We start from the raw sequence: 24,896 nt of genomic DNA, 5'->3' as shown, positions 1-24,896 counted from the left end.
ATTTACTGTAGCGACCTGAGTCCTGCTTGGTGTTACTTCAGGCTACTTTCTTAGTGTTATACCCCATTATATAGGTTTATGAGGCCGTAATGTGTGTAGTTGAACATGCTGGCAACATGACACATTCATAGTCACGTAGGTCATAAGGTCAGAAAATGTGTAACTGCTGCTTTAAACTCGAAAGGACATTTTTTTTCCATCTAAACTCCTCCTCTCCTCCTTTCTTTGCCTCCTTCGCAAACAAACAGTACCAACCTGTTGGCCCTGATGTGGGATCAGCTTAGTGATCTGTTCCTCAGCACGTGAAGCCGTGGATCCTTCGCTGTGCTGTTCTCAGATCAGTACCCCTCACCCCTACACTTTTTCCCTCCCCACGCGCGCTCTGATCCGACAGCAGCTCCACTCCGCAGTCTTTTCCTTCCACTTCCACTCCACTTTTGAGACGCCAACCAGGCTGGCTGTTCCCACGCCTCTGCACCCTTAGATCCAGCAATCTGTACTGGAATAAACGCGGATTAAATCACTGTTTTGGGGATTATGCTTTTTCCAAATCGGACTACAGATGCGGGGATTGAATCAGAAGAAGCCTCGACTTTTTCCAGTAAAGTAACCGTGCAGCAGAAGTGGACGTAAACTTTTAGGACTGGACTCGGTCTTACAATGTCAGGGCTTCTGAGTGTGTTATGAGTGGCTTTTATGATTTTTTTCCCATTTCTTATGAGAGCTGTGTTTTATATGTACGGTTTTCCAAGTGGAAAAGACGAGAGAGAGACTTCCACATCTCAGGAATTCGACGCCAGGAACTGAAGGGTCCGTGAACGCCGCAGGTAGCTAGCTAACTTGCTCGAGACTTTTAGGATTGTTTCAATATCTCCTGATAGAGGTGAGAAACATAATAGGCCTAATTGTACTCAAACGAAGGCTCTGGGCTGTTCGGCACACCGCTAACGTGAGCTAAATGCTCTGTGTGAGCTTTTCCAGGGTCGCATTTTGTTTAAACCAACTCGGGTCTAGTCCAGTCTCCACCATTAGCCTCCGCGGCTAACGTCCCAACATGCCGCAGCTGGGCAGAGACGGAGACGACCTGGGGGCTAACGATGAGCTGATCGCCTTCAAAGACGAGGGGGAACAGGAGGAGAAACCCAATGTGTCCTCGGAGCGGGACTTGGATGATGTCAAGTCGTCCCTAGTCAACGAGTCGGAGACCACCAGTAGCTCTGACTCGGAGGTGAGTTGAGCAGAGGTCCGTGAATGCTTCCCGCTGTGCTCCGGGTGTCTTCATGCTGCTGTGGCTCTGTGTGCAGGCAGACAGGCGCCCCAAGCCGCATCCAGATGCTGAGAGCAGGGCCAGGCACGGCCAGCTGTTCCAGGAAGGTAGGCAATAGCATGGCATTCTGGGTTATGATGCTTCTAGTAGTAAATATTACATGGGACTTATTTATCAAAGCAGTAGTTTATACAGAGTCTTAGATCAACAGTTATGAGCTGCAGTTTGAAATTTGAACTAAAACGTTGGGGATGCTAACGATTATTTTGGCCATGAATTATTCTATTGATTATTGTGAGGATTAATAATGTAATTGGGGAAAAAATGGCCACATTCTGCAGATTTTTAATTTAACTATTTATACCCATTTACATAAGATTAGACATACACTAAAATATGAAAATGTGCAAATAATGCAATTCATTTTTAAATAATAATAAACATGTTTTTGACCAAAATGCAATAACAGCATTCCTTTAGTCAACGTTTGATGGCTTGTAGCAAAGGATGCATCCGCAGCTAAAAAATCCTTCTAGCATCAACATGTGAGGAGCTCAGGCCTTTCTGCTGGACTGAACATCAATGTTCAATGCGTTGATATGGTGGTTATCTTTTATTAATAATTGGATAGCAAGAGGTGCTTAATAAGAGAACATTCTTTTTACAGAACTTGAACTAGGTCAAGCAAAAACTGTTACTTGAGGAGTTTTGGGTTGGACAGATGTATAGATGTATAGTTTTTTATCTTAAATACAAACTATTTTTGTAACGGTTTGATTTAATTACTGCTCTTGTTCATTCAGCAAATTGCCTCTTTATGAGTCTCTATACTCAACAATTATTTAATTACTAAATTGATTGACAATTGTTTCAATAATCAGTTATTCACAATTAATTCAATAAAATGTTTCAGTCCTAAAAAACAAATTTCTCTGCTCACATCGTGGAACTTAGATATTTATGCAGAAGTTCCACATTTGGGCCTGTGCTTCTGACAGATTATGGGCATGGTTGGGGATGGACCAGTCAGAGCGGCAGATTGTTCCCTTATTAACTCAGTGATCTTTGATATATTTATATATTTTTTGGTCAAATTTTTTCTTTTATTTCAAGGTTATCCCATACAGATGCAGCATGTGTATGCTGGAGGAGGTCCTTACAAAATCTAAAATAAACATAAACATGAGTTTAAGAACTCCTTCTTCCTTCAGTCTGTAACGGCATCAGTTCATGGATGCATTTTAAGTGCAGTAGAAATCAGATAAAACTTAGGGACATGCTTTGATAACTAACAGTTCACCATCTTGTAATTCCTGTGTTTTCTTTCTCTCTTGAGCGTTTTAGAAACAAACTGGCCTGAGCAGTCAGACTTCAGCGCAAACAGGAAATCAGAATCAGCTAGGAAAAGCCTGATTGGTGCATCTCTAGTTTACACTTTTCTACTCTTGTTAGACTTATCCCCTGACATGTGTGACCATTGTACAATACAGAGGTAATGAAAATAGATTTTGCTTTGAGGATCTTTTTGTCATTTTGTTCAGCCCTAAACCTTCTGGACCATATTGAAGGGCTTGAACCGTCAACTCCTGCTGTTGCACCTATCTAGACATTCTTCCAGAAGAAAGTGTGAATCTCCTGATTGATCCAGATGTAGACAGTCAGAGCTCTCAGGATTGTTGATTATGAACTGATTTTTGAACGAATCAGAACTGTTGAATAGGCTGCTGCGTTTTTGAGGCAGCAAACACACAAGTCATTTAAAATGTCTTCCACCTTTCCAGAAGGTTTGAAGTGTTTCTACATAAGTGAGTGTAGTCATGGTGACTGAGTCATTACTTTTGGCTGAAACTGACAGCTTAGAAAACATTTTCAGCACAGCATCTCTGGTTAATTCTCAGATATCTAAAACATTAGAAGGAAGCACTAGCATTTTGCATTCATTACCTGGAATGCAAAATGATGATTAAACATTCTTTCACATCGTCATTGTCATTGAAGTTTAGTCCTAATTGAAAGGGGGTTTTTATGTGTTTTTTTTGTTTTTTTTTCTAACATTCATTCTATAGTTAGTCAAACATGTAAATACAGTGGTTTGCAAAAGTATTCATAGCTTTTGAACTTTTCTATATTTTGTCACATTTCAACCACAAACATCAATATATTTCATTGGAATTTAATGTGAAACACCAACACAAAGTAGTGTACAACTGTGAAGTGGAAAGAAAATGATGCATGATTCAAGACTTTTTAGTTTAAAACAGGCTTAGGCTATAAAACGATTTCCCAAGCTTTCAACATCTCACTGTTCAATCCATCATCTGGAAATGGAAAGAGTCTGGAACAACTGGAACCCACCTAAACTTCCAGGCCAAACAAGCAGAGCTCTGATCAGAGATGCAGCAGAGAGGCTCATGGTGACTCTGGACCTGGTGCAGAGATCCACAGCTCAGAGGGGGAGTCTGTCCACAGGACAACTATTAGTCATCACTGCACACGTGGGGTCTTTATGGAAGAGAGGCAAGAAGAAAGCCATTGTTAAAAGAAAACCATATGAAGTCCCATTTGCAGTTTGCCAGAAGTCATGTTGGACACAGCAAACATGTGGAAGACGGAGCTTTGGTCAGACCAGACCTAAACCGAACTTTTAGGCCAAAATCCAAAACGTTATATGTGTGGAGGGGAACTAACACCGCACATCACTCTGAACACACAATGCCCACTGTCAAATAAGGTGGTGACGGCATCATGCTCTGGCGTTGCTTCTCTTCAGCAGGATCAGGGAAGATGGTCCAAGTGGATGTGCAGATGGATGGAGCCAAATACAAGAAAACCTGTTGGAGTCTTAAGGCTGGAGACTTTGGTGAAGGTTCAGCTTCCAGCACAACAAACACCATAAACTTAATGCCAAGTCTACAATGGAATGGGTTAACACAAATCATAGTCATGTGTTAAAATGGCCCAGTCAAAGTCCAAGCCTAAACCCAATCCAGAATCTGTGGTAAGAGCTGAAAGCTGCTGTTCACAAACGCTCTCACAATGCCTCCAGTCTGACTGAGCTTGAGCTTTTTGACAAAGAAGAATGGGCAAAAATTTCAGATCAAAGCTGGTGGAGACAAACCCTAAAGACTAGCAGCTGCAACACTAGCAGAACCTGGTTCCACAGAGGATTGACTCAGTGGCCTGGATACTTCTACACACTGCACTTTTCATTTTTTTATTTGTAAAACATATTTTGAATCATAATTTTCTTTTTATTTCACAATGGTAGAGCACTTTGTGCTGGTCTTTCAACACAAAAATGTTTGTTTGTGGTTGTAATATGAGAAAATATAGAAAAGTTTAAGAGGAATGAATACTTTTTGCCTGTCACTGTCAGATATGGAATCAGTGTTTCTAAGTCTAGATTTAATGGAGACTCAGTTTCCCAGAAGCCCTGTTGAGTTATTGTAACAGGTTCCCCCAGCTAAATGCTGATGTTGTTCCTCAGGGCTCCGGAAGCAGCATGACACGGGCCTCTTCCAGCCGTCTCCGTATGTTGGCTATCCCTTCTTCATGATCTCGGACCTTGGGAACCTCTGCAGCCCCTACCTCACTAATGGAGCTCTGGCTCCAAGTGGCCGGACGGTAAGTCAGCACCAAACACTGATGGCCGATCATCAGGATGGCACACTGCTTCATTATGTCTCTTGCTTGGTTGTTTGTTTATTATTTGTAGACAAATTCTAAAAAATATGTATATATATATAATAATTTTCCATCACAGTTCAGTTAAAAAACACTTTATTCATCCCAAAGGGAAGTTAAAGGCTGTCATGACTCATAAAGGTTCTTCAAAGAGTCGCTGTGCAGGGACAGGATGTCTGCAGCAGGCAGTGTTACAACAAATCTGAAGAGACCTCTGATTGAAGACTGTCAGTCTGACGGCTATCGTGACCTGCTACTAGTTCAATATCTGGGCAACAGAGACAATATTCCACAGTGACATGTTCTGGATAACAGTGGAAGCTCTTATTACAGTTTTTCTTGATTGTTTACATACATTTTCTGAAAGGACGCCTCATACTCTCAGAACTAAACAATCATATCAAAACACACACACACACACACACACATACACAATGGGCAAAACCCTCCAATTCTCCTGCAAGATGAAACTTTACATTCAAAACAATGTTTTAAAATTGTATTTTGTTTTCAGATTCACACACAGAGCCTCATATGATTAGACATAAGCACCAGTTGAATACTGATGTGTTCGGTGTAAAACACTTCTCCATTCATCATAATGACTCTGTGTTACACTTACTGCACATAGTACATGCAAGTGTGTTGTAAAATATTTTTAGAATATTGTTTTTATATTCGGAACACACAAATACATGGTAATAAATATATTATTTTTTCAACAAAAACAATTTACACACCGTACATCCCAACCAACACAAGGTTGCACATACAGAACAGAGGAATTTACTGTAAACTATAAAAAGCAAAGTATGCTGCCTCCTCTCTTATGTTCAGGACTGGATGCAGCACTTCATCCATCACAATGTTTCCCTGGACAAGCAGTAAAACATCTTGGCATGAAAAGCTACTGCTGCATCTTCCATAGCTTGGAGAAGGGCTAGATGTGTGTGTGGCAGGTGTTTGGCCATGTGATGAGTCCGTGTGCATAGAAGGGCAGTAAACTTAGGATTTTGAATGACAACGTGTTTCTTGTGAAAACGAGAGATTTTCTTCATGAACTTTGTGCTATAGCAGGAAATTGTGTGTAGTGTTTTGAAAAAAAGTGTGATTTACAACTGCACTTTCAGTATAAAGCAGGAATTATGCTTGTAGTTTAGCAGGTTGGTGCATGAGTTACATGTTGTCATTGTGTCTCAAGTACCACTATTTGTGTGTAAACAATCGAGAAAAACTGTCACAAATAACCTTAAACCATGTGTGTGAACTTTCTGTTGCTTTTTCACATTAAAACCTCATGAAACACCTGAAATTTGTGCAGGAAAAGAGCTTTAACCATAAGAAGTTTAAGCAGTTTGCGAGGCTCTGACATGTGTGGATGTTCTGGCACGGCTGTGAACTCCTCAGGGACCTGCTGGTTAAATCTTATCAGAAACCGACGCCACTAAAGGGTCGCTCAGGAAGCTGAAACCTGCAGTTGTTGCTTCATATTGCAGGGATATTATATTTTAGCAAACTGAGGCCCAGACACCACCGCCTGCAGGTCTGGTGTGTACAGTGTGTGTGCATGGTGTGTGTGTTTCTGACCTGCCTTGTAATGGTGGCGTGTTAGACAGGCCTGGACACAGCCTGCCTGCATGCCTGCCTTCAGCAGGAATGAGCTCTGATTGCGTCTGATTCTCTGCTGCAGATTAGCTGCTGTAGCTGCCAGGTACCAGGCAGGATTTGCAGAGTGTTGCTCAATTTCCCGTCCCTACAGCGTTTTTGAGGATAAGCTTGGATTAGGGGCCGCTGTCTGATGGTTTAATACATCTCTGCTCTCAGCCATGTTTAAATGTAGCCTCTGTGGAAGTGGGAGAAGTTTCAGGATGTTTAACATGAAGTGTTACCTCAAAGGAAAGTTTCAGTTGATGACCTCAGGGGAAAAGCTTAACTGAAGTTGTCAACTCACAGCTAAAGCCACACATGACGCTACAGCTGAAGCTTTTAGACTCGGGGCTGCAGGCTCTCTTTCTTTTTCCTTTCCGTGTTTATTTTGGAAGTCTTGCCTCTACTTATTTAAGCCACACGCGCGCACACACACGCAGGTTAAACACACAGCCCAGCTTCCACACACAAACACCTGCATTCCTCAGCTTTGTAGCAGCCATCCTTTCTCTTTCTGGCTCATTGTTGTCCATCACAGAGTCTGAAAGGTCGTTAAGCCCTCTGTGTTCTCCAGCAGCAGCTACACAGGAGCTGCTGCTTTATCGGCCCAGTTTCTTTCATTCTGGGTGATCGACCATCTGTCAATACTTTCATGTGAACCAACCTTACCTACCAATATTCTCTACCACCACAAAGCTCTGAGAGGGCTGTGTATAACAATAGCATGTCTGCTGTTGCCTACTTTGCTACTTTTTTCTATATCTAGTTCAGAAACAAATTTCTAAAGGCCAATATCAGTCAGGCTTTTTAAATATTGGTGATCAGTCAGAAACCAGTGCATCCCTACTTTAATAAAAGTGATCAGTCTGCTATCAGTAGCTATTGAAGGAGTACTTGAACATGTCCTGAATATGTCTAGATATTTGACTGAACATTCCTAAAGAAAAAGTCTAGAAAATGTTTTCTGTTCATCTTTATTATTATGAACTGTATTTATATATCACTTCAATAAGTTCTTTTTTTTATCTACTGTACCTTTTTCTCTCCCTTGAGGTCGTTGTTTCCTCTGAAGGCTACATTCAGCCTTGGAACCAGAGTTGCTCTGCTGTTTATCAGACCTTCTCAGAGAGGAGTCGCTCTCTGCCTCCTCAGACTGTTGGGAGTGTTTATGGAGGATGAGGAGATGGACCAGCTATCTCAAGCAGAGTCTTTGTAAACAAACCTCTGCTGGTTGCTCGCTAGCTGAACTATAATACAGGCTGTTTATTGTGCTGATGGGTGCAGGCAGGAAGCATGAGGCGGCGTACAGAGACGACCTGTCTGCTCACTTCGCCCTCCTCCCATAACGCCCCCCGCCTCCTCCCCACAGCGCCGCACGCTGCTGCAGCTCAGGGACTCATCCAACAGGAAGAGCCTCAACACTGAGGGACATCTGCTCATGATTCAACCTGTAAACCTGCTCATCACTTAAAATGCTGTCTCTTTAGAAAACATGCCGGTCACATGTGGTCATGCGTGGGAAAACAGGCGATATGAGTCTTTATTCCAGATATTGTGGCTGAAAGATAATGAACAAAATAACAATAACAATAGAATGTGACCAGCAGTAAATGGTTTTTTACTCTCAGTGAAATGATTCCTCCTAATTTTTCCATTCTAACCGATGTTTTATCTCAGGTCATTGTTGCCTGATGCACACTTCCTTGTTTATGCTGCTTCACCGTAGCGACACGCGACTCAACAGCATAGCTAACAATGTTCAGCGGTATGTCTGAATTATTTGACATCTGACTTGATCTATGAATCATTTTTGTTGGTAGTTTTTCAGTGTTCTACACAGAAAGTAGACGTGACCGTTACAGCAGCATGATTGGCTGAGTAGTAATGCTGCACCGATTCATAGTTTTCTGGCTGATCATCAATCTTTAAAAACCTGACCTGTCCATTCCTCTAATTTTGGCCACTACTGATCACCAAATACAAGATTACCTCATCTTTTGGGGACTGTAGCACAAATTGATAAAATCTGGCATATCAAAATCTCATGGTTTTTGAGCCATAAAACTGAGATTATGCATTCATCCACTTATTTATTTATTAAATTTGTTTATTTAACCCCTCACACCCGGTAAAAATATTTTAGATTAACAAACATTGTTGAGGGTGAGGGCATTGCAAATCCAAAACATAACACGAACCTATAAACCATTTTTATTATAATAAATGCAGTTTTTATTTGGGGGGGCTGAGGCTGGGGGTAATGGGAGAATTGACTAAATTTTTATTTTCTTTTGACAGGGGCAAACATTAAACATTTGCTTTTTAGCCAAATTAAATAAATCAGTCATACAGACTTGGGGGCCCCGGGTCAGGATACACTATGCGCTACTCTTGGAATGGAGAGCAAACACAACTGATCCAGGGGCCACACTTTGGACACTCCTCATTTAGGGGCACTTGGTGGTAATCCCAGCCAGAGCTGACTCTCTTCTTCAGCCATCTCCTGTCATGTTAGTGGTCGAACATACTCTCTAAATTTTTTCAATAGTGACACCTTCCCAGAGTTTTACAGTTATAGATTAGATATATATAATTTTTTGCTAAAAATGAGAGATTTGAAATCTGCAAGCATCTGTCCCACTCTGAGCCATGGTAAATTGTCTGTGGTGATGTGCATGTTTAGTTTGGTTGTATTTACCCAGAATGCCCTACTCTATAGTCTGCCTCCTGTCTTTGGAGTGACCACTAAATACTTTATTATTATTATTATTATTAGGTCTTGTAGTCAGGTTCGGGTTCAGGTTCCAGAAGAGGTTGCTGCTTCCTGCTGATAAATCTGTCACTTTTTCTGTTTCTGACTCCAGAGACGTTTCAGCCACTTTCTGCTCCTGTGTGTGTTTAGATGCTTCCTCTCTGGCTTTGGTCTCTGATATCATGGGTCAATCCATCTTCAGGAAACATTCCATCATTAATGTCTGATAGACTTGGTCGAGGAAATCATTCTGACACTTGAGTCAAAAATTCACCACCCAAGGCAGATCATCAGGATTTTCCGGATTTTCCCCTGAACTCCTGTAGCCGTTCTCCACTGGCCTCTCATTGGTCCGTTGTGTAGAACCTGAGCTGTTTGCTGCTCGTAAGCAGCAATAATCCTAACAAGTTTCCCCTGAGCTCCGATCTGTACCCGAGGCTCAGTAATGGCTCGTATTGTGTGTGTGTGTGTGTGTGTGTGGGGGGGGGGGGGGGGGGGGGGGGGGGGGGGGGGTTGAGTAGAGCAGTGTTGTGGTGTTTCCAGCAGCTGGATCCATTTAGAGCTGATCCTCAGCTTCCTCTAAGCGCTGAAGCAGGGGCCGGGCCACAGACCAGCTGTGTGCAGGGGCCGGTCTTGTTGCTCTGGTGTGGGGGCAGGGGGGTCTCGCTCATTCATGCTTAAATGTTTGTCTGACGTAGTTCCAGGACTGATGAGACTAACAAGGTTTGGTGTTCTTGTTTCGAGTCCTGCCTCCTAGTCATTAGTCCAGAGATTTGAATTTGATGCTGCTGCCTCAACAGATGACTCAGAAAAGATGACGCTCTCAACAACAGACTTATCCTTGAAGGATTTTAGCTTCTTCAACAAGTCCAGTCTGTTGTTCAGATGAACACAGAGGTATTTCTATTCCTCCACTTCTTCACCCATGATGGAAAATAGGGTTTGATGTAACCCTCCATGTCTCCATGTGAGATGCATGGAGTACTGTGCATCTCAGGTCAGAGATGATACTCTGATGGAAATCCTTACTTTTTATTGATTAATTCCATTATCTCTGCGATGTATTCTCTGTGTAAAGTGCAAAACGTTTGCACCTAATGGTCGCCTAGTGTTGAGGCGACCCCGAGTGATGATCCATACTTGTGGGCCATCCTGTTCAGTGTTTTAATCGTAGTAATTTAACCAAAACATAACAGCACAGCACAGCCATGCGCTCTTCCTCTTTTTTTGCTCTTGTTATTTGAGCTGATGACTCAAGCAGCTAAAATCTTCCTCTGTTACTTTCCAGCCAAAGCTGTTAAAGCATTTTCAAATCATAAATCAATATTCCAAAATGTATAAACAGCTGAAAGTGTCGGGTTAGAAGCAGAAGGCCTCCCTGCCTTGCTTTGGTTTATCTTCTGTCAGTAGGGTCAAAGGTCACAGTTGAGAGCCTGTAGGCGTCACTCACAGCTGAAGGAGCACTAAAGGGTCTTTCAGCAGACCCATGTCCACCCTGCAGCCTGTTCATCAGGACCATCAGCTCTGAGCTCTTATCTGCAGGCAGCTTCCTGCTGTGGAGGCTCAGCATCGATGAGGGGGGCTGGGAGGGCAGTGGGGAATGTAAACAAGTGACAAATGAAGAGGAGAGGAGGACACTTAACCACCTTATCTCGTGTTAGAATCCCAGAGCCAATATTTGCTCCTCTTGAGGCTGGTCATTTAAAGTTCCCATCATGCCTTCTGCCAGTTGTCACCTTCCTAAAGTCTGCTTACCTCTGTTACTGGGAAGCCTGACAAACCCTTCCCTTTATTAAGTGAAAGAGTAATATTCACATGGTTTAACAGATCATGTTAAGCCATGATCTGTTCATGGCTTAACATGATCTGTACATGACCGGTACATGATCGGTACATGCACACCACACTTTTCAGTGTACCGATATCTGAGTCATAGTATCGGCCAAAGATGGTGATTAATTGACTTAAAATGTTTTTTTAAACAAATTCACAAATGTACTGATTAACAAATTAATTTGATAACTTTGCACTAGTGCAGCTCACTTCAATACATAAACGTGTAAAAACAACTTTCATTTGTTCATTCAGTGCAGTTAGGAGTAGAACAGCCAATGTAAAATAAATAATAAAGAAACTGTAACTGTTACAAAAACAACAGGTTGACATCTTTGGCCAAACATGTGAAAATAAACTAACAAATATTTCAAATGGTTCATGAAGTATAGTTAGGAATTCTAAATATAATGTAAAATAAATAATAAAGTCGCTCAGAACACAAAGCATAGAATTAGACTGAATAGATCTGACCTTATGTATTGGACACATTGTCACTGATTCCCAATCTAGTATTAATTTAGATGGAATCAGCGCATTTATGACCACCTGCATGTTTTGATTTGTTGCTTCAGCTGTACTGATATAGAGACTGAAGGTTTTTCTATTTTTTCTTTGTAAAAGGAAAAATGAAGCTCAGTCAAAGTTAATGGAGAGCTACTGTGAGCATCAGTGGTTCAAGCCCTGCCTTCTCCACTGGATTTAGGTCTAGACTTTGACTGAGCCGTTCTAACATGAGTTATTTTTTTTATCTAAACCACTGCTTTGTAGGGCTTCACCAACAGCAGTTTTCTAGGTGATATTTAAAAAGCCTGACCTGCTGATTCTGATTTTGACTTCCAGTAATGACTTTGTATTTTTTTTTTTGTTTGAATGTTGCTAAATATTGCTAGAAAGTTGCTGAGTTAGCAAAAGTGGAGCGACTGCAAACATGCAGACATAATCTTGTGGGCCGGTCTGTCACTCAAACTTCTCTCACAGCAGAGTACAAGAGGGCAGCAGCTGATTTATAGACCTGAGATCGGTAGATAAGACCAGCTTCACATGCAAGTATCGGCCGATCTCTCATCTACCAACATTAAGGACATCGGTGCCAATTTATCTGCTGGCTAATTTATATTGGTGCACCCCAACTTTGTAGCTCTGTCTGTTAGCCAACAATGGCTAAAATGGTCTGAATACAAAAGTGCACCACACATTGACAATAAAACAGCTGATAGCCTCTGTCTCCCCACAGTACCTGCCGTTTCAGTGGCCTCTCCTCGACATCCCAGGAAGAGCAGCTCTCAGAGATTCTGCTGCTCCCACACACCTGGTAAGACTCTCCCTCTCTGCTGCGCACACACACACACACAGCATGTTGTGTTTCCCACATTTTTATGCTGCTGTAACAGCAGAGAGGATGTGGAATGTTCAACAAACATGCAAAATGAGTTCACTTTATCATTTACTTTAATCTAACATTGTAGTACTTCCTCTCTGCCTGAAGAGGGCAATGAATCTACTAACATGATGTGTTTATTTACCAATGAAGAGAAACAACTGAACTGTCGGCAAAACAACTTGTGTGTTCAGTGTAATGATTCAACGGGGTTTCACATGTTGCAAATATTCAACTATTTTTCATTGAGCCATTTTAGTTCCTCGCTGCTTCATCCTTTTTGATGAAGCTTTAGAAAAGTTTCTTCTGTGAAAAAAGTTCACACAACATTTAATGTTTCACTGTAGAGAAGTCTGGGTGTGTAGACAGAGCCAGGAGTGGTGGGATTGGGATGTGATGAGCTTCACTGACACAAACTACTTTCATAAGTTCATAATTCATAATCATTATAATCTTCTACCATTGTTTACGTCCAGATTTACTCTCTATGGACGCATGTGTCATGTCAATGACATAAGTTAAAATCTGACTTGACCATTCAGACAGTTAGCACTTTGAAACCTATCTGATGTGCATCCAATTTAGTTACACATGTGGAAGTGGCACAGGTCAGATGTTTTGGGGGTGAAAAGATCAGAATTGGACCATTCAGACTGTGGTGAAAAAACAGATTTGGGTCACATTCACCTGATGTGTGAATGTAATAACTAGATTAATTCCACACAGATGGATATTTGACATAAAAAAATTGTTTTGTTGTCACTTCTACTGTGTCTCTCAGATGAAATCCGTTTGTGTTTAGTGAAAGGAAATGGATGTGAAGCAGGTTTTCTGGACTGCAGCTGTTTTACACTAGCAGCATTAACCTGGTCAGTTCCAGATGATGCTTATGGATTGCTGTTGGTGTTTCAGCAGCAACTTGCTGAAACACCAACATGCTGAGCTTCCTCTGTCTCATCTCCAGTCCAACAGCGTCCCTGTGGTGCAGCATCCCCACATGACCCACCTCCGCCCCCTGCTGTCCTACAGTCCAGAGGCCTTCTCCCCTCAGAGGGCGTCTCCTGGGTTCTCTCCTGAGCCTGGTAAGCAGCTGCTGCCTGCTTCTCGCTTCCTGCTGCCTACTTCCTGTGGCCTGCTTTCCACTTGCTGCTGGTTTCCTGCTTCCCGCTTCCTACTTCCTGCTTTCTCCTTCCTGCTTCCTACTTTCTGCAGCCTGCTTCCTGCTACCAGCTGTCAGACACATCTGCACCAGGTTGTCTCTCCTCTGTGACTCTAATCTGTTCTTCTAATTTTTTGAAGCAGGAATGTCGAGGAGCCCTCACACTACCTGTTATCCTGTGTCTCCTGGAGGAATGACTCCCATCCCACACCCACTGGGCTGGCTGTGAGTAACACACACACACACACACACACACAGGCCTTGTGATCCTGTCAGTGTTAACAATAAAGCATGCAACAAAGCATAGAATTGGACTGAATAGATCTGCCCTTATGGATCGAAGACATCGTCACTGATACACAATGTAGAATTATTTTTTTAATATTAGAATTAATATGGATATTAGTATTGTATTGGTGTGTCTCTATAAACACCATAAAATGTTGTACTGAGTTTCTCTGTGCATGTGGCCCGTCCCTCACTGTCCTGCTGGGCGGAACAGAACAGAACCTGTGTGTGTTCAGCCTGGCTCTCTCTGCCTGAATGAACGCATCACTGAAACTGGACGTAGTACAGCTGGAGTCTGGCAACAGCATGGACACTGAAGAGCAGGGATCACATGGATACGATGTGTTCACTGATCAGAAACGCATAGGATTTTTCGCTTTCTGTTGCCTTTTGCATTCACCTCCAGTTTTTCTACAGTACCCCTGTTTCAGCTGTAGGGGGCTCCATCCCAACACATCCATCTTTATCTGCATTACTGAGAATGTTGAGCACCAACCCACTTTGCTAATTATAGAGGGTTTTTCAAAGGTTTCTAGATACATTCAGTTCCTCCATTTAACTACTGTTATGCTGCCATGTCTTTATCATCACATGCTATCCATATTACCTTCCACATCCTGCTCCTCCACACCGTGGAGTTCTGTTTCCACTGAACTTGTTAAACCTGTCAGACACGCAGAGATTCCTAAGCAGAGTGTGTTCGTGCAAGCCAACACATCAACCTGCTGCTACCTTGATGTGTGACTCAGAAGTCTGAAGCTAGTTGAACTGTGTGTGTGTGTGCGTGCGCTTGCGTGTGTGTGTGTTTCTGTCTGCAGGCCGGGGCAGCCCATGTATCCCATTGCGGGGGGGTTCTCCCCTGCGGCTCTAGCCATGAATGCCTCCATGTCCAGGTATGAACTGTAAGCTTCTGAATGATCCTGGATTAATCTGTCCTCCTTCTCTTGGTTTGTTTCAGGTTTGTCTCTCTAAATCATGTCTGACTGAGACTAGAGTCGGGTTTCCAGCAGTTTTTACACAAAACCTGGACTTCTATCTCTGCCATTTATCTAGTTGTTTACAATTCCACTAGATCCGATCCAGCAGATTAACTGGATCTGCTGTAGTGTTAAATGTCTGCCACTAGAGGCCAGTCACCATACATGTTGACAGTACAACACCCACATTGCTGCACAAAGGTCAAGTAATATTTATTCTTTTTTATAAATCATTTTCTGAGAAATAACTTCATATTTTATGCATATCTACTTAGAACTGAGGCTGATTATTGATCTCCAAATATCTCTTTATCATTTACCATAAGCACACAGTCTGCACTGTATCTTTATTTTTATACTTATGTAGAGGGTAAAACAAAAAAGTTTATATTTAAAATAACTGCCCCCTGGACTGAATTTTATAAGATAATTTTGTGTAAAAATGATTTAAAACTGTCCGGGTTTTAAAAACATCTAGAGAATCTAGATCTTTAGATGTTTCAGAGAGATCTAGATTCAAACTCTCTCAGATGTCCACCTGCAGCAATTAATAAAGTTCCATTAAAAATAATAAAATAATTATAGGTATGCTGTTAATATTAGTTATGAAGCCTTTATTTAATGCTACCTTTTAAGATAAAACGTAGTAGTCCAGGTTTGATAACTGATCCGCCACCATCCTCTGGGCAGTTGCCACCACCCAGGTCAGGTCGTTTTTGTCCTGGACTGTGCTTGTTGCACCCGGTCATACTGAGGCAGGAGTATGAGATGATGTGGGATTCTAGTCAGGAGCCTGGCAGCAGCATTTTGAACAGACTGCTGCCGGTCCAGGAACGTTCTGTTGAACATGTGTAGAGTGCATTACAGTAATCCAGATGAAAGCAAACAGATCCCAGTTTAACAATATTTCTCAATTAACAGCAATAGAACTAAACCAGAGATCTGACATGATTTCCAAGCTTCAAATCGGAGTCAAAGGACATCCTAAGATTTTGCCAAAACACCAGGAGGTCCAATGATCTGCTTTGTCTCTACAAATATAATTATCAGTAGGAGATATCTTTAAAAAATGACTGTATGGGACCAGAAAGAAGCAGAAACAACAATGGTGCCAAAACAGGACCCTGTGTTCAGTCTGCAAGTCTGAGGACAGCTGGTCAGCTGTATCCCTAACATAATCAGTACAGAACATTTCAATAATATTGCTACAATATTAAACTGAATTCATGAATTTGCCAGATTATTTTCATGTCCAACTTCCTTCTTACCTCTGAACTGTGATTGTTTCTTCCTCTTTCACATGGTTGCACACATTTTGGGGTCAGTAAACTGACACCCACCTCTTAGTGTCAGTTAAGTGCACTCTGCAGCAGGTAGCCTAATGAAACATGACCAGTAAACTGTGGGTAGGTTGAGCCTGCTCTATAGTAGAAGGTTCTGTCAGCCTGTGTTGCTGGACTCTACATTCACAATGTTTCTGAGTGGAAGAATTTCCTGATGGATGAGTCATCATAACTCCTCAGTGACGGCTGGTTTGTTTTGCTGTTAGGACACCATGATGACAACTGTATCCATCAGGTTTTATGAGGCAGTTTGCCGTAGCTCTGGGCCGGTTCGGTCATCAGGCTGAGTCACAGCTACTAAAAGGTTCTTGGTGTTCCGGGTCTGGTTTATTACAGAACTGAACCATGAAGTTCTGCCGGTCCTACTGAGTTCTAGTTGTGCTCATGTTTATCTACTAATTAGTGAACAACCTTCTCAAATAGCAAAATGCATTATTTAATGCTGTTATGATGATGTAGTTTTACCACTCGTGCATTGATGAGGTTAGCAGGGTTTGATGGAATGCTGAATGTTTCCTTGCAGTCTGGTGTCGAGCGGCTTCTCACCACGTTTGGTTCCGCCCCCCCAGACGTCAGTTCCCCACCCGGCCATCGTTCCTGCAGCGGTGAAGCAGGAGCCTGGAGCCAGTCACAGCCAGCAGCCTGGGTAACAACAACCACACTCTGTGCAATGTTGGGCTGGGCGGCAAATCCGTTTTATCCGTCTGATGAATTTTCCGTTTTTTAATATTTCATTTTGTTTAGAAAATCTGGATGTTGTTTCCACCAGTGCATTCATTAAATTTCCATCATTAAGAGTAATGTCAGCTCACCCAAAGTTGCCATCTTGTTTGACATCTTGTTTGGCGTGTTTTACAGTTTCTGTTTATCTCGACTTTGAATTCAGGTCAATCCACAGAAGGAAAGTTTAAAATTAAAACCAGTTTTAAAAATATTTTATGGCCTTCGTAGTTTCTTTTCAAACAGGCAGTCTTATGTAAAAGTAGCTTTTTAACATGTTATAATGTTATTCCCTCATCAAAACACACCTGGAGTGTTGCCTTGATTCTTTCATTCATGTTGGAGAAATTCTCTAATCTCCATGGCAACCATTCAGCTCTGCTAAACGCCTGAATGGACCTAGCTCTGCCTTTGAGGCTCAGCTCCTCGTCAGAGCTGTAGCTTCTAAGATTCCACCTCAAGGGAGGGAGTTGAGGTGGCAGTTCTCCACCTCAACTCCCTCACTCAGCTCCTTAAGAGCTCCTTAAGAGCTGAGTGAGTGATGGTGGCTAATTGACTAGCCACCATCAATTAGCAATCACCTGGTGGAACTGCCCATCTAGTGAGCTCATATGAGCTACTTCTCAGTGCAATGCTGTTAAAAAGTTTTAAGAGGAGCCATGTTGTGATGACTTCCTGAAGGCGGAGTTTCAGAAAGAGGCACTCTGACTTCTCCTCTGCTCCCCTGCAGGAAGCCCCCCTCCAGCTCCGAGCATGACCAGGAAGAGGAGCGGAAGCCCCACATCAAGAAGCCGCTCAACGCCTTCATGCTCTACATGAGGGAGGAGAGGCCCAAAGTTGTGGCTCAGTGCAAAGTGAAGGAGAGTGCCACCATCAACCAGATCCTGGGCCAGCGGGTCAGTCGCTTTGTTACTAGACATTAACCATAGCAAAAAAACGCCGTCAGGTAACCTGTACCGAATGTGATGGTCAGCTGGTGGGCTCCATTCAGCTGTGTGTGTGTGTGTGTGTGTGTGCTGTATTAATTACCCTCTGCTACCATGTGTTTACAGTGGCATTCTCTGTCAAAAGAGGAACAAGCCAAATATTATGATCTGGCTCGCAAAGAGAGACTGCTACACTCAAAGCTGTACCCCAACTGGTCAGCCAGAGACAACTATGTGAGTAGACTGACTGACTGCTGAACACACACCATCACTGCTGAACACACACCATCACTGCTGAACACACACCATCACTGTTGAACACACACCATCGCATCCTCACCTGACTCATGTCTGTGCAGGGGAAGAAGAAGAAGAGGAAGAGGGTGAAGAGTGAAACTCAGCTGGAAGGTGAGATGACATGTTGCTAGGTTACTCAGTTATTGTATGTTGTAGAACATGGCTGTAGTGATCAGATGTCTGTTTTGGGGTTTGTAAGTTGTGGAACTGTGTTCCACTGCAGACACAGGGAGGTTAATTGGGACGTTTTTGTTCAAATATGAACCACCTTAGTTTTTTGTTCCTATGAAATGGTACAAAGCTAGTTTATTTTCTTCCCAACTGGTTAAACTCAAGTCTGGCTGCTTTTAAATCGGCATCAAGCAACAATCAAACAAAATGATGAGATGTTTTAAACCTGAGTCAGGGAGACTCCTCATCCAGCACAGCTTCTGTTCTGCCTGTAAGCACCAAACCAGTGCAGCAGCTGCAGACCTCTCACTTTCCCCAGACATTTATGGGTTTTGTGTTCATGTTAGTGACAGGATCTTTGGCACCTCCATCACACAGAAACGCATCTACCAGCTATGTACCACCATGATGCACTTGTTGTGGCCAAGATGATAGGAAATCATCTTGGCCAAGTGTAGGTTCGTCCATAAACCTACACTTGTGCTAAGCTACGGCAGCCCGATGTGTTCAATCTATCTGCGTCAGTCTCCACTCCACCTGTATGCATACACCCACCGAAAAATCTGTCGTACTCCATTCATCACGTCAGTCATTATAAGGATGCTTATTGGTCCCCAGAAAAAAGATAAAATCCTAAACATTATCATTATCAGCAGACTGGAGTTCTGAACAGGGCTGGTATGAATGATGCAGCCTCAGCTCAATTTAAAGCAAGCTACTTCCTAAATCAGTCATCTAGTTATAAATGAGTTGCATAGGAGCTTCTGTAACCTGGACCTGACCTGAGGATCCAGCTTCACCTCTCTCTCTCACTCTGTGTGTGTGTGTTTATGTTCTGCAGTTGCTGCAGCAGCAGGCGACTTCCCTCCACAACTAAAGAAACCTCGAGAGGAGACGCCACACACACACACTCCGCTCACACAAGCTTCACACACACTCCCTCACCTGACTCATACACACACAGTATCTCATCTGACACACACCCAGCTGTCCCAGGCCAGTCCCGCCTCCTCCCTGGACTCCCCGGCGACCCCCACCACGGCGTTGGCCTCGCCTGCCGGCCCGGCTGCCACACACACCGAGCACACACACTCCTCCTACAGCCACAGCGGACACGGCTCCCCCTATGGCGAGCAGCTGCAGCCACTGTCCCTCACCACCAAGCCTCCCCGCACCACCCACTTTGTGGGCCGCAACGCCGTCACCCCAGGACCCCCTACCCCCTCCTCCACAGAAACACCCTCCTCCTCCCACCGATGAGTCGTCTCCTCTGAACAGCCAATCAGCTCTGAGGATCTAAAACATGAAATGTGCCTCTTTCTACATGCTGTAAATAAGCTCTTTTTTTTTCTTTTTTTTTTTTTTTACTTTTTATAGACTTGTCATATTTTATACCAGTATGAAAAGGACATATTTGGTCAATATTTGACTGCATCTAAAATCTGTATTTTTGACTATTTCACTTTTTCTACTTTCTTACTAGGAGGAAACAGTTTTTATGTGAAGGTGAGGTTTGGCACAAGAGTTTGTTTCAGAAAAGCTTTTTTTCATTTTGTAGTTCTTCATGTTAAGCTAGTTGATGGTTCTTTATGCAGCTACAAATAAATTCACACAGAATACAAACAGGCTCTCATTATTTTGGCATTTAGCCAATAAAAAATCACTTCAATTTGGTAATCCTGACTGACTAAAAGAGGAACGATGGCTTTGTGAGGGGGGAGTTTATCAGAGCAAAACAGACTGGATGAACAACCATTGAGATATTAAAGTAACGATGAACCTAACACTTTTTGGATTGAGGAGGAAACTGGAGTACCCAGAGAGAACCTAAGAATCCACTGGTAGAGCATGCTAACTATGAACCTGAATCTTAAGTGTTATACCCAAACTTCTGCTTCTTCTGCCACCAGCTTCAACTGCAGGCCTCTCTATAGCATCTGTAAAGATCTAGTTTCCATGGAGACAAACTGTTGTCTATTTCCAGTCTGTTAATTAAATCAGGACGTGGTTAAGCCTGTCACAATAAATATATAAATAAATCAGTCATATGATTCTTTAAAATGGGCTTAACAATTTTCATGTGCATGTTTCTTTGTTTTCTTTGTCTCTGCCAGAGAGACTGGATGATGAAGGTTTTCACTCCGGAGCATCGGTCTCAACTCAACCCTACCCTATACGTTTCCGTAGCGTAAGGGGGAGTGAACTTTGACCTCCATTACTAGCCAGGTGCATGACCTCATACCAGACTGTAGCCCAGTAAGGAGGAGCAGGCCAGACAAAAGCTGTTGTGTTTTTGTTGCTAGCTTGCACTTTTTGTTTAAAAGTCCTAGCATTCAGTTTTCCCCATCGGAGACACTCTGACTCCAAAGAGAAAAATCTGAGTGGCCTAGTAAAAGTCTAGACTTAAATTCAATACATGTATTTTAGTATGACATTTAACACACACACATTGAAAAACCTGAAAACGTTGCTATAAAACGGAGTGGGCCAAAATCCCTGGCTTAGGGTGATGTTAAAGATAAATGGGCAATTATCAAATTTGATGTCCAGAGTGGGACAACTAGGTTAGGAGGAAATTAATTTTTCCCACAGAACCTGGTGGCTTTGGGTGTTTTTATTTATTTATTTATTTGTTCATGTTAGCTTTATCCCAAAATTAACATTTGTTTAGCCTAACTTTAAGTGAGACAAATAAAGGAAAATCACAAGAGATCTGCAAGCAGTAAACACCTTACAACACCGACCCATTTCCTGACAGACCATAAATAAATTCTTGTTTACAGGTTAAGGAGCGACTCATGCTGTTGTGTAAAATGTCTGGTGTTTCTTGTTTGTCTGAGCACACTGAAGGAAAGAGACACTTACGTAATTCAAACAACTCAGCAGCAGAGTCCATACAAGGAAGTAGGCGGAAATAAATGCGTGTTCACAGCGTACCATGACTGATTTGGTTTGGCTCCAGACGAGAGGAGAGCCAGTTCAGATGGATGATGCCATGGTTGGGTGGAATGAGGCCAGGGACGTGCTTGATGAGCAGGTGAAGCTTGAAATTAATGAAATGCTGGCACTCAGAATGGTAATCAGAAGATCACTTCTTCCTCAGGAACCTAAAACCAAGACTTTCCCTCAATAATATTTCCTGGAATCCTCCCAAAAAGTAAAAAAATAAAGAATTCTTATGTGGTAGAATCAATCGGAGCTACAAAACAACATTAGTCATATATTTAGGAGAGTTTTAGAAACCTGGCTCAAAATTGTTTCTTTTCCTACTGAACATCTATACAAGTTGTATTATCTATATAGATAATGCAACTAAATATCTTGAATATCTTGAAATAGGTTGAGTAGCTAATGTGGATGTGGAAAAAACTTAATATTCAAATATTCAGTTTTAGAATTCTGCAATTTCTTTCCAGTTGTTGGACTTTGCATAGAGCCAGATAGGGCCTTCTATAAAGCCTGTGTGGTTCTTCATGAAAGAACGACAGAATCTCTGAAAGATGTTTGGTTGCTGCATTTCTCCAACATGGTTCAGAGGCAAAATTCGTCATCATCATCTTAGACCACGTGCTGCGTCATCTTCCCATTCAACAGACGATCAGTGTGATAGATTCCTGGACTCTTGGAGATAAAATCAACTCTTCTTCTGCTCCAGCTAACATCTGGGCTGAGCCAGTCTGGAATCTCACAGCCACTTCCTTCCTTCCCCTCCATCATCCAGAGATCCTGGAGATCATTAGGAGAATGAAGTCCACCAGGTGTGAACTCGACCCCTTTTCCACTGCCCTGGTTAAGGCACACGTTCCAGTATTGCTCCACTGATCACCTCTACAACCAACCAGTCCCTCCAGTCTGGATGTGTTCCATCCCTACTCAAAAATGTCAGTGAAGTCATGACTAAAAAACAATCCACCCGAAACCCAGGAATCCTCACTGACTTCAGAGCTGTGGCTCTAGACGTTTCTTTTTGAAGTTTCAGGTTGTTGCCACATAAATACATCACCATCTGAAACCACAGCAGCTGTCTCTATCTGGGTTCAGGTCTGCACATTCAGGAGAAACACCTTAGACCAGAGTAAACCTAAATTGCTCTGGGTATTAAGTTTTTTTTCTATCACTTTCACTTATAAGGTTAAGGATTTCATATCTAATGGACTTTGAGCACTCCATTTCCCAGAAGTCAGCAGACATTCAGTAATTAATATATTTTCCCCACATTACAGTTCTTGTTCTACAATCATAAAAAGTAAGTACACCCATTTAATATATTTTTACTCATTAAACCTATTATTTTAAGCTTTTACTGTTTTAGTGTTTAGACCTCCATTAGGCAGTGTAACTTTTCCTGTTTTTAACTGATGTGCTGCACCTGTTGTAGTCTAATGATCATCTTCACCTCTTTTTCTTCCACTCCTCAACATGCAACCTGCTCCTCTATTTAGACTTTAACAAGTAGACAAACGGAACTTTATCATGCATTTTGGATTGCTCTTTGTATGTATTGCAGGAATATTAAATGCGCCACAGAAGTCCAATCCTGACCGAAACATCAAGAGAGAAATTTTGACACAGCCTGAATTTTGGGTCGGACTTTTGCTGCAGATCTAAATTCTAGCAAAACATGTATCTTTAAATGAGTAATATGATAAAGCATTTAAAGATTAAACCCTCTTTATTACATGCTGCATTTATGATTTGTTAAAACAATCAGAGGGATTAAGGGCTGAAAAAGAAGACAAGCCACCCTGTTCTAAATGAAATAAATTAGTTTTCTAAAGCTATTGTGTGAGGTAAGTGCCAGTTAGCTGACTACTTTGTATAATTACTCTGATTGGGCAAGTACCTAAATGAAGTAAGTGTACTTGGTCTGGAAAGAAACTGGTATTGGGACTTAACACATAACGTGTGTGTGCCAAATTTTTCTAATATCAATCTACTCTGTCAAATAGAGATGTGAAAAAAACTTTGAATGTTGGATAGTCTTAAAAAGAGAGACTTATCTTTAAAGAGAAGAAGGTGACTCCTCAGGGGAAAATCCACCAGGTCTTTTCCTTCTTTTAAGAATAATGGCGATTTGCAGTTCCACCTCTGTCACTGCAACATTTCTTCTGACTTCCTTCTGATTTTCTGATGAACATAGGCACTGTTAACAGAATTTTAGAAAATACCATCTCTCTAACACTTTGGATAACCTTAAAAATGGATTCCCTTTTCCTGTTGCAGCTGCAGTCAGATTTCTCTGAGCTGATTGTATTTTTACTCTGTTGGACCTTAGGAAGGACTGGGAGATGCCAGGAGGCACCACACACAGACGGGCATCCTGTTCTCCTCTAGGTTCTAGGTTTATCATTATCAACATTCTGAAGAGCAACAATGCAGCTCACTCATGATTTTACCTGAAATGGACGGAAGTTTCCCAGACCTCTGCTGACAAATTGTGCTGTGAAGCCTCTTTTATGTAACCTTGGTAAAAAATAAATAACAGACACTAAACGCTGCTGGTCATTTGAAATCTTTGCCAGTAGGCTGAACTGCTCTTAAATAACAACAAAACTCTTTCAATTTGGGGCTTTTCTGAGATAAATCAGACTCTGATGGAGGTTTGTCAGTCTTCAGCCCCCCAATATCATATAGTTCAGTGTGGAGAGGTTTTGGACGAGACAGTAGAGAAAAGACTGGAGAAAAAAGAGTTTGATCCATAGACTCGTCCAATAAGAATAAATTCTACAAGTTAATGACCCAAGGAAAGAAACCTTCAGGGTTTTGTACACTTTAATTCTCTGGTTAATGGAATATAACATTGATTTAGGATGACCACACCTTAACTGTATGTGCTCCAAGAAGAATAGAAAACTTGGCCAGACCAACTGCTCTTTAGCTTTAGATGTTGCAAATCATTTTGATGAGTTTCCAATAGTAAAACGTTTTAGGATTTTTGCTTTTTCAAGAATTAACTTTTTATCTTTTTACAACGTTATTGAACCCTTTGACATTTCGGGAGATTATTTTAAAATCATATCAACAAAGAGACTTTTGTTGTAATGTGCTGTGTAACAAATCATTTCCAGGGGCAGAAAAACAAATGTTTACTTCTTCATAAGTTTATGTTTACTGAATAATGACATCATCACACCAACAGGTGAAACTCATTATCCTAATCAAGACAGTGAGGCCTTTTCATGGTGTTGCATTTGCTGCTATATATGCTACATTTGAGCACCAGACAGGACAGCTACACTCACTGCTACTCAGACAAAATCAGGCTAAGATTTTTTGGTTGAATGTCCAGTAATGTTAACGTGCATCTTTGTGTCCAGCCTGGATTATCAACCCGGCAGAGACCGGACCATTTTACTGTTAGCATTCTTTCACAGATTCCATGCAATGTTTCTTTGTGGCTGTTCTTGTTGTCATTTAGAAAAGGCAGTGAGTAAGGAAAGATACTGAAAAA

At 41.9% G+C, this 24,896-nt stretch overlaps 1 protein-coding gene across 4 annotated transcripts; it reads left to right on the top strand.

Annotated features, from left to right (window-relative positions):
- Positions 1-20,489, top strand: LOC116725078 (transcription factor 7-like 1-A). Of its 4 annotated transcripts, none has more exons than XM_032570974.1 (13): positions 1-827; positions 982-1,228; positions 1,305-1,374; positions 4,755-4,891; positions 12,421-12,498; positions 13,529-13,646; positions 13,864-13,948; positions 14,830-14,904; positions 16,855-16,977; positions 17,782-17,947; positions 18,104-18,211; positions 18,337-18,385; positions 19,287-20,489. In XM_032570974.1, exons 2-13 carry the CDS (start codon positions 1,055-1,057, stop codon positions 19,703-19,705), a joined length of 1,602 nt encoding a protein of 533 aa, XP_032426865.1. In that variant the 5' UTR covers positions 1-827; positions 982-1,054; the 3' UTR covers positions 19,706-20,489. The 4 variants fall into 4 exon arrangements, with proteins under 4 accessions (XP_032426865.1, XP_032426864.1, XP_032426863.1 ...); XM_032570973.1 differs by having other exon boundaries at positions 1-883; XM_032570972.1 differs by having other exon boundaries at positions 1-1,228.
- The last annotated feature ends 4,407 nt before the right edge of the window (positions 20,490-24,896 follow it).

This window comes from Xiphophorus hellerii, chromosome 8, assembly GCF_003331165.1.
Source record: "Xiphophorus hellerii strain 12219 chromosome 8, Xiphophorus_hellerii-4.1, whole genome shotgun sequence".
Taxonomy (NCBI): Eukaryota; Metazoa; Chordata; class Actinopteri; order Cyprinodontiformes; family Poeciliidae; genus Xiphophorus; species Xiphophorus hellerii.
The sequence above is the reverse complement of the archived record's forward strand: the minus strand, read 5'-3'. Positions and strand labels throughout refer to the sequence as shown.

What these genes read in the sequence shown, in the direction of transcription:
- LOC116725078 (XM_032570974.1), top strand. Translation starts at nt 1,055, where the DNA reads ATGCCGCAGCTGGGCAGAGACGGAGACGACCTGGGGGCTAACGATGAG. An exon ending in GGTCAGCCAGAGACAACTAT is followed by an intron (nt 18,212 to 18,336) that starts GTGAGTAGACTG and finishes ATGTCTGTGCAG; the next exon opens with GGGAAGAAGAAGAAGAGGAA. An exon ending in GAGTGAAACTCAGCTGGAAG is followed by an intron (nt 18,386 to 19,286) that starts GTGAGATGACAT and finishes TATGTTCTGCAG; the next exon opens with TTGCTGCAGCAGCAGGCGAC.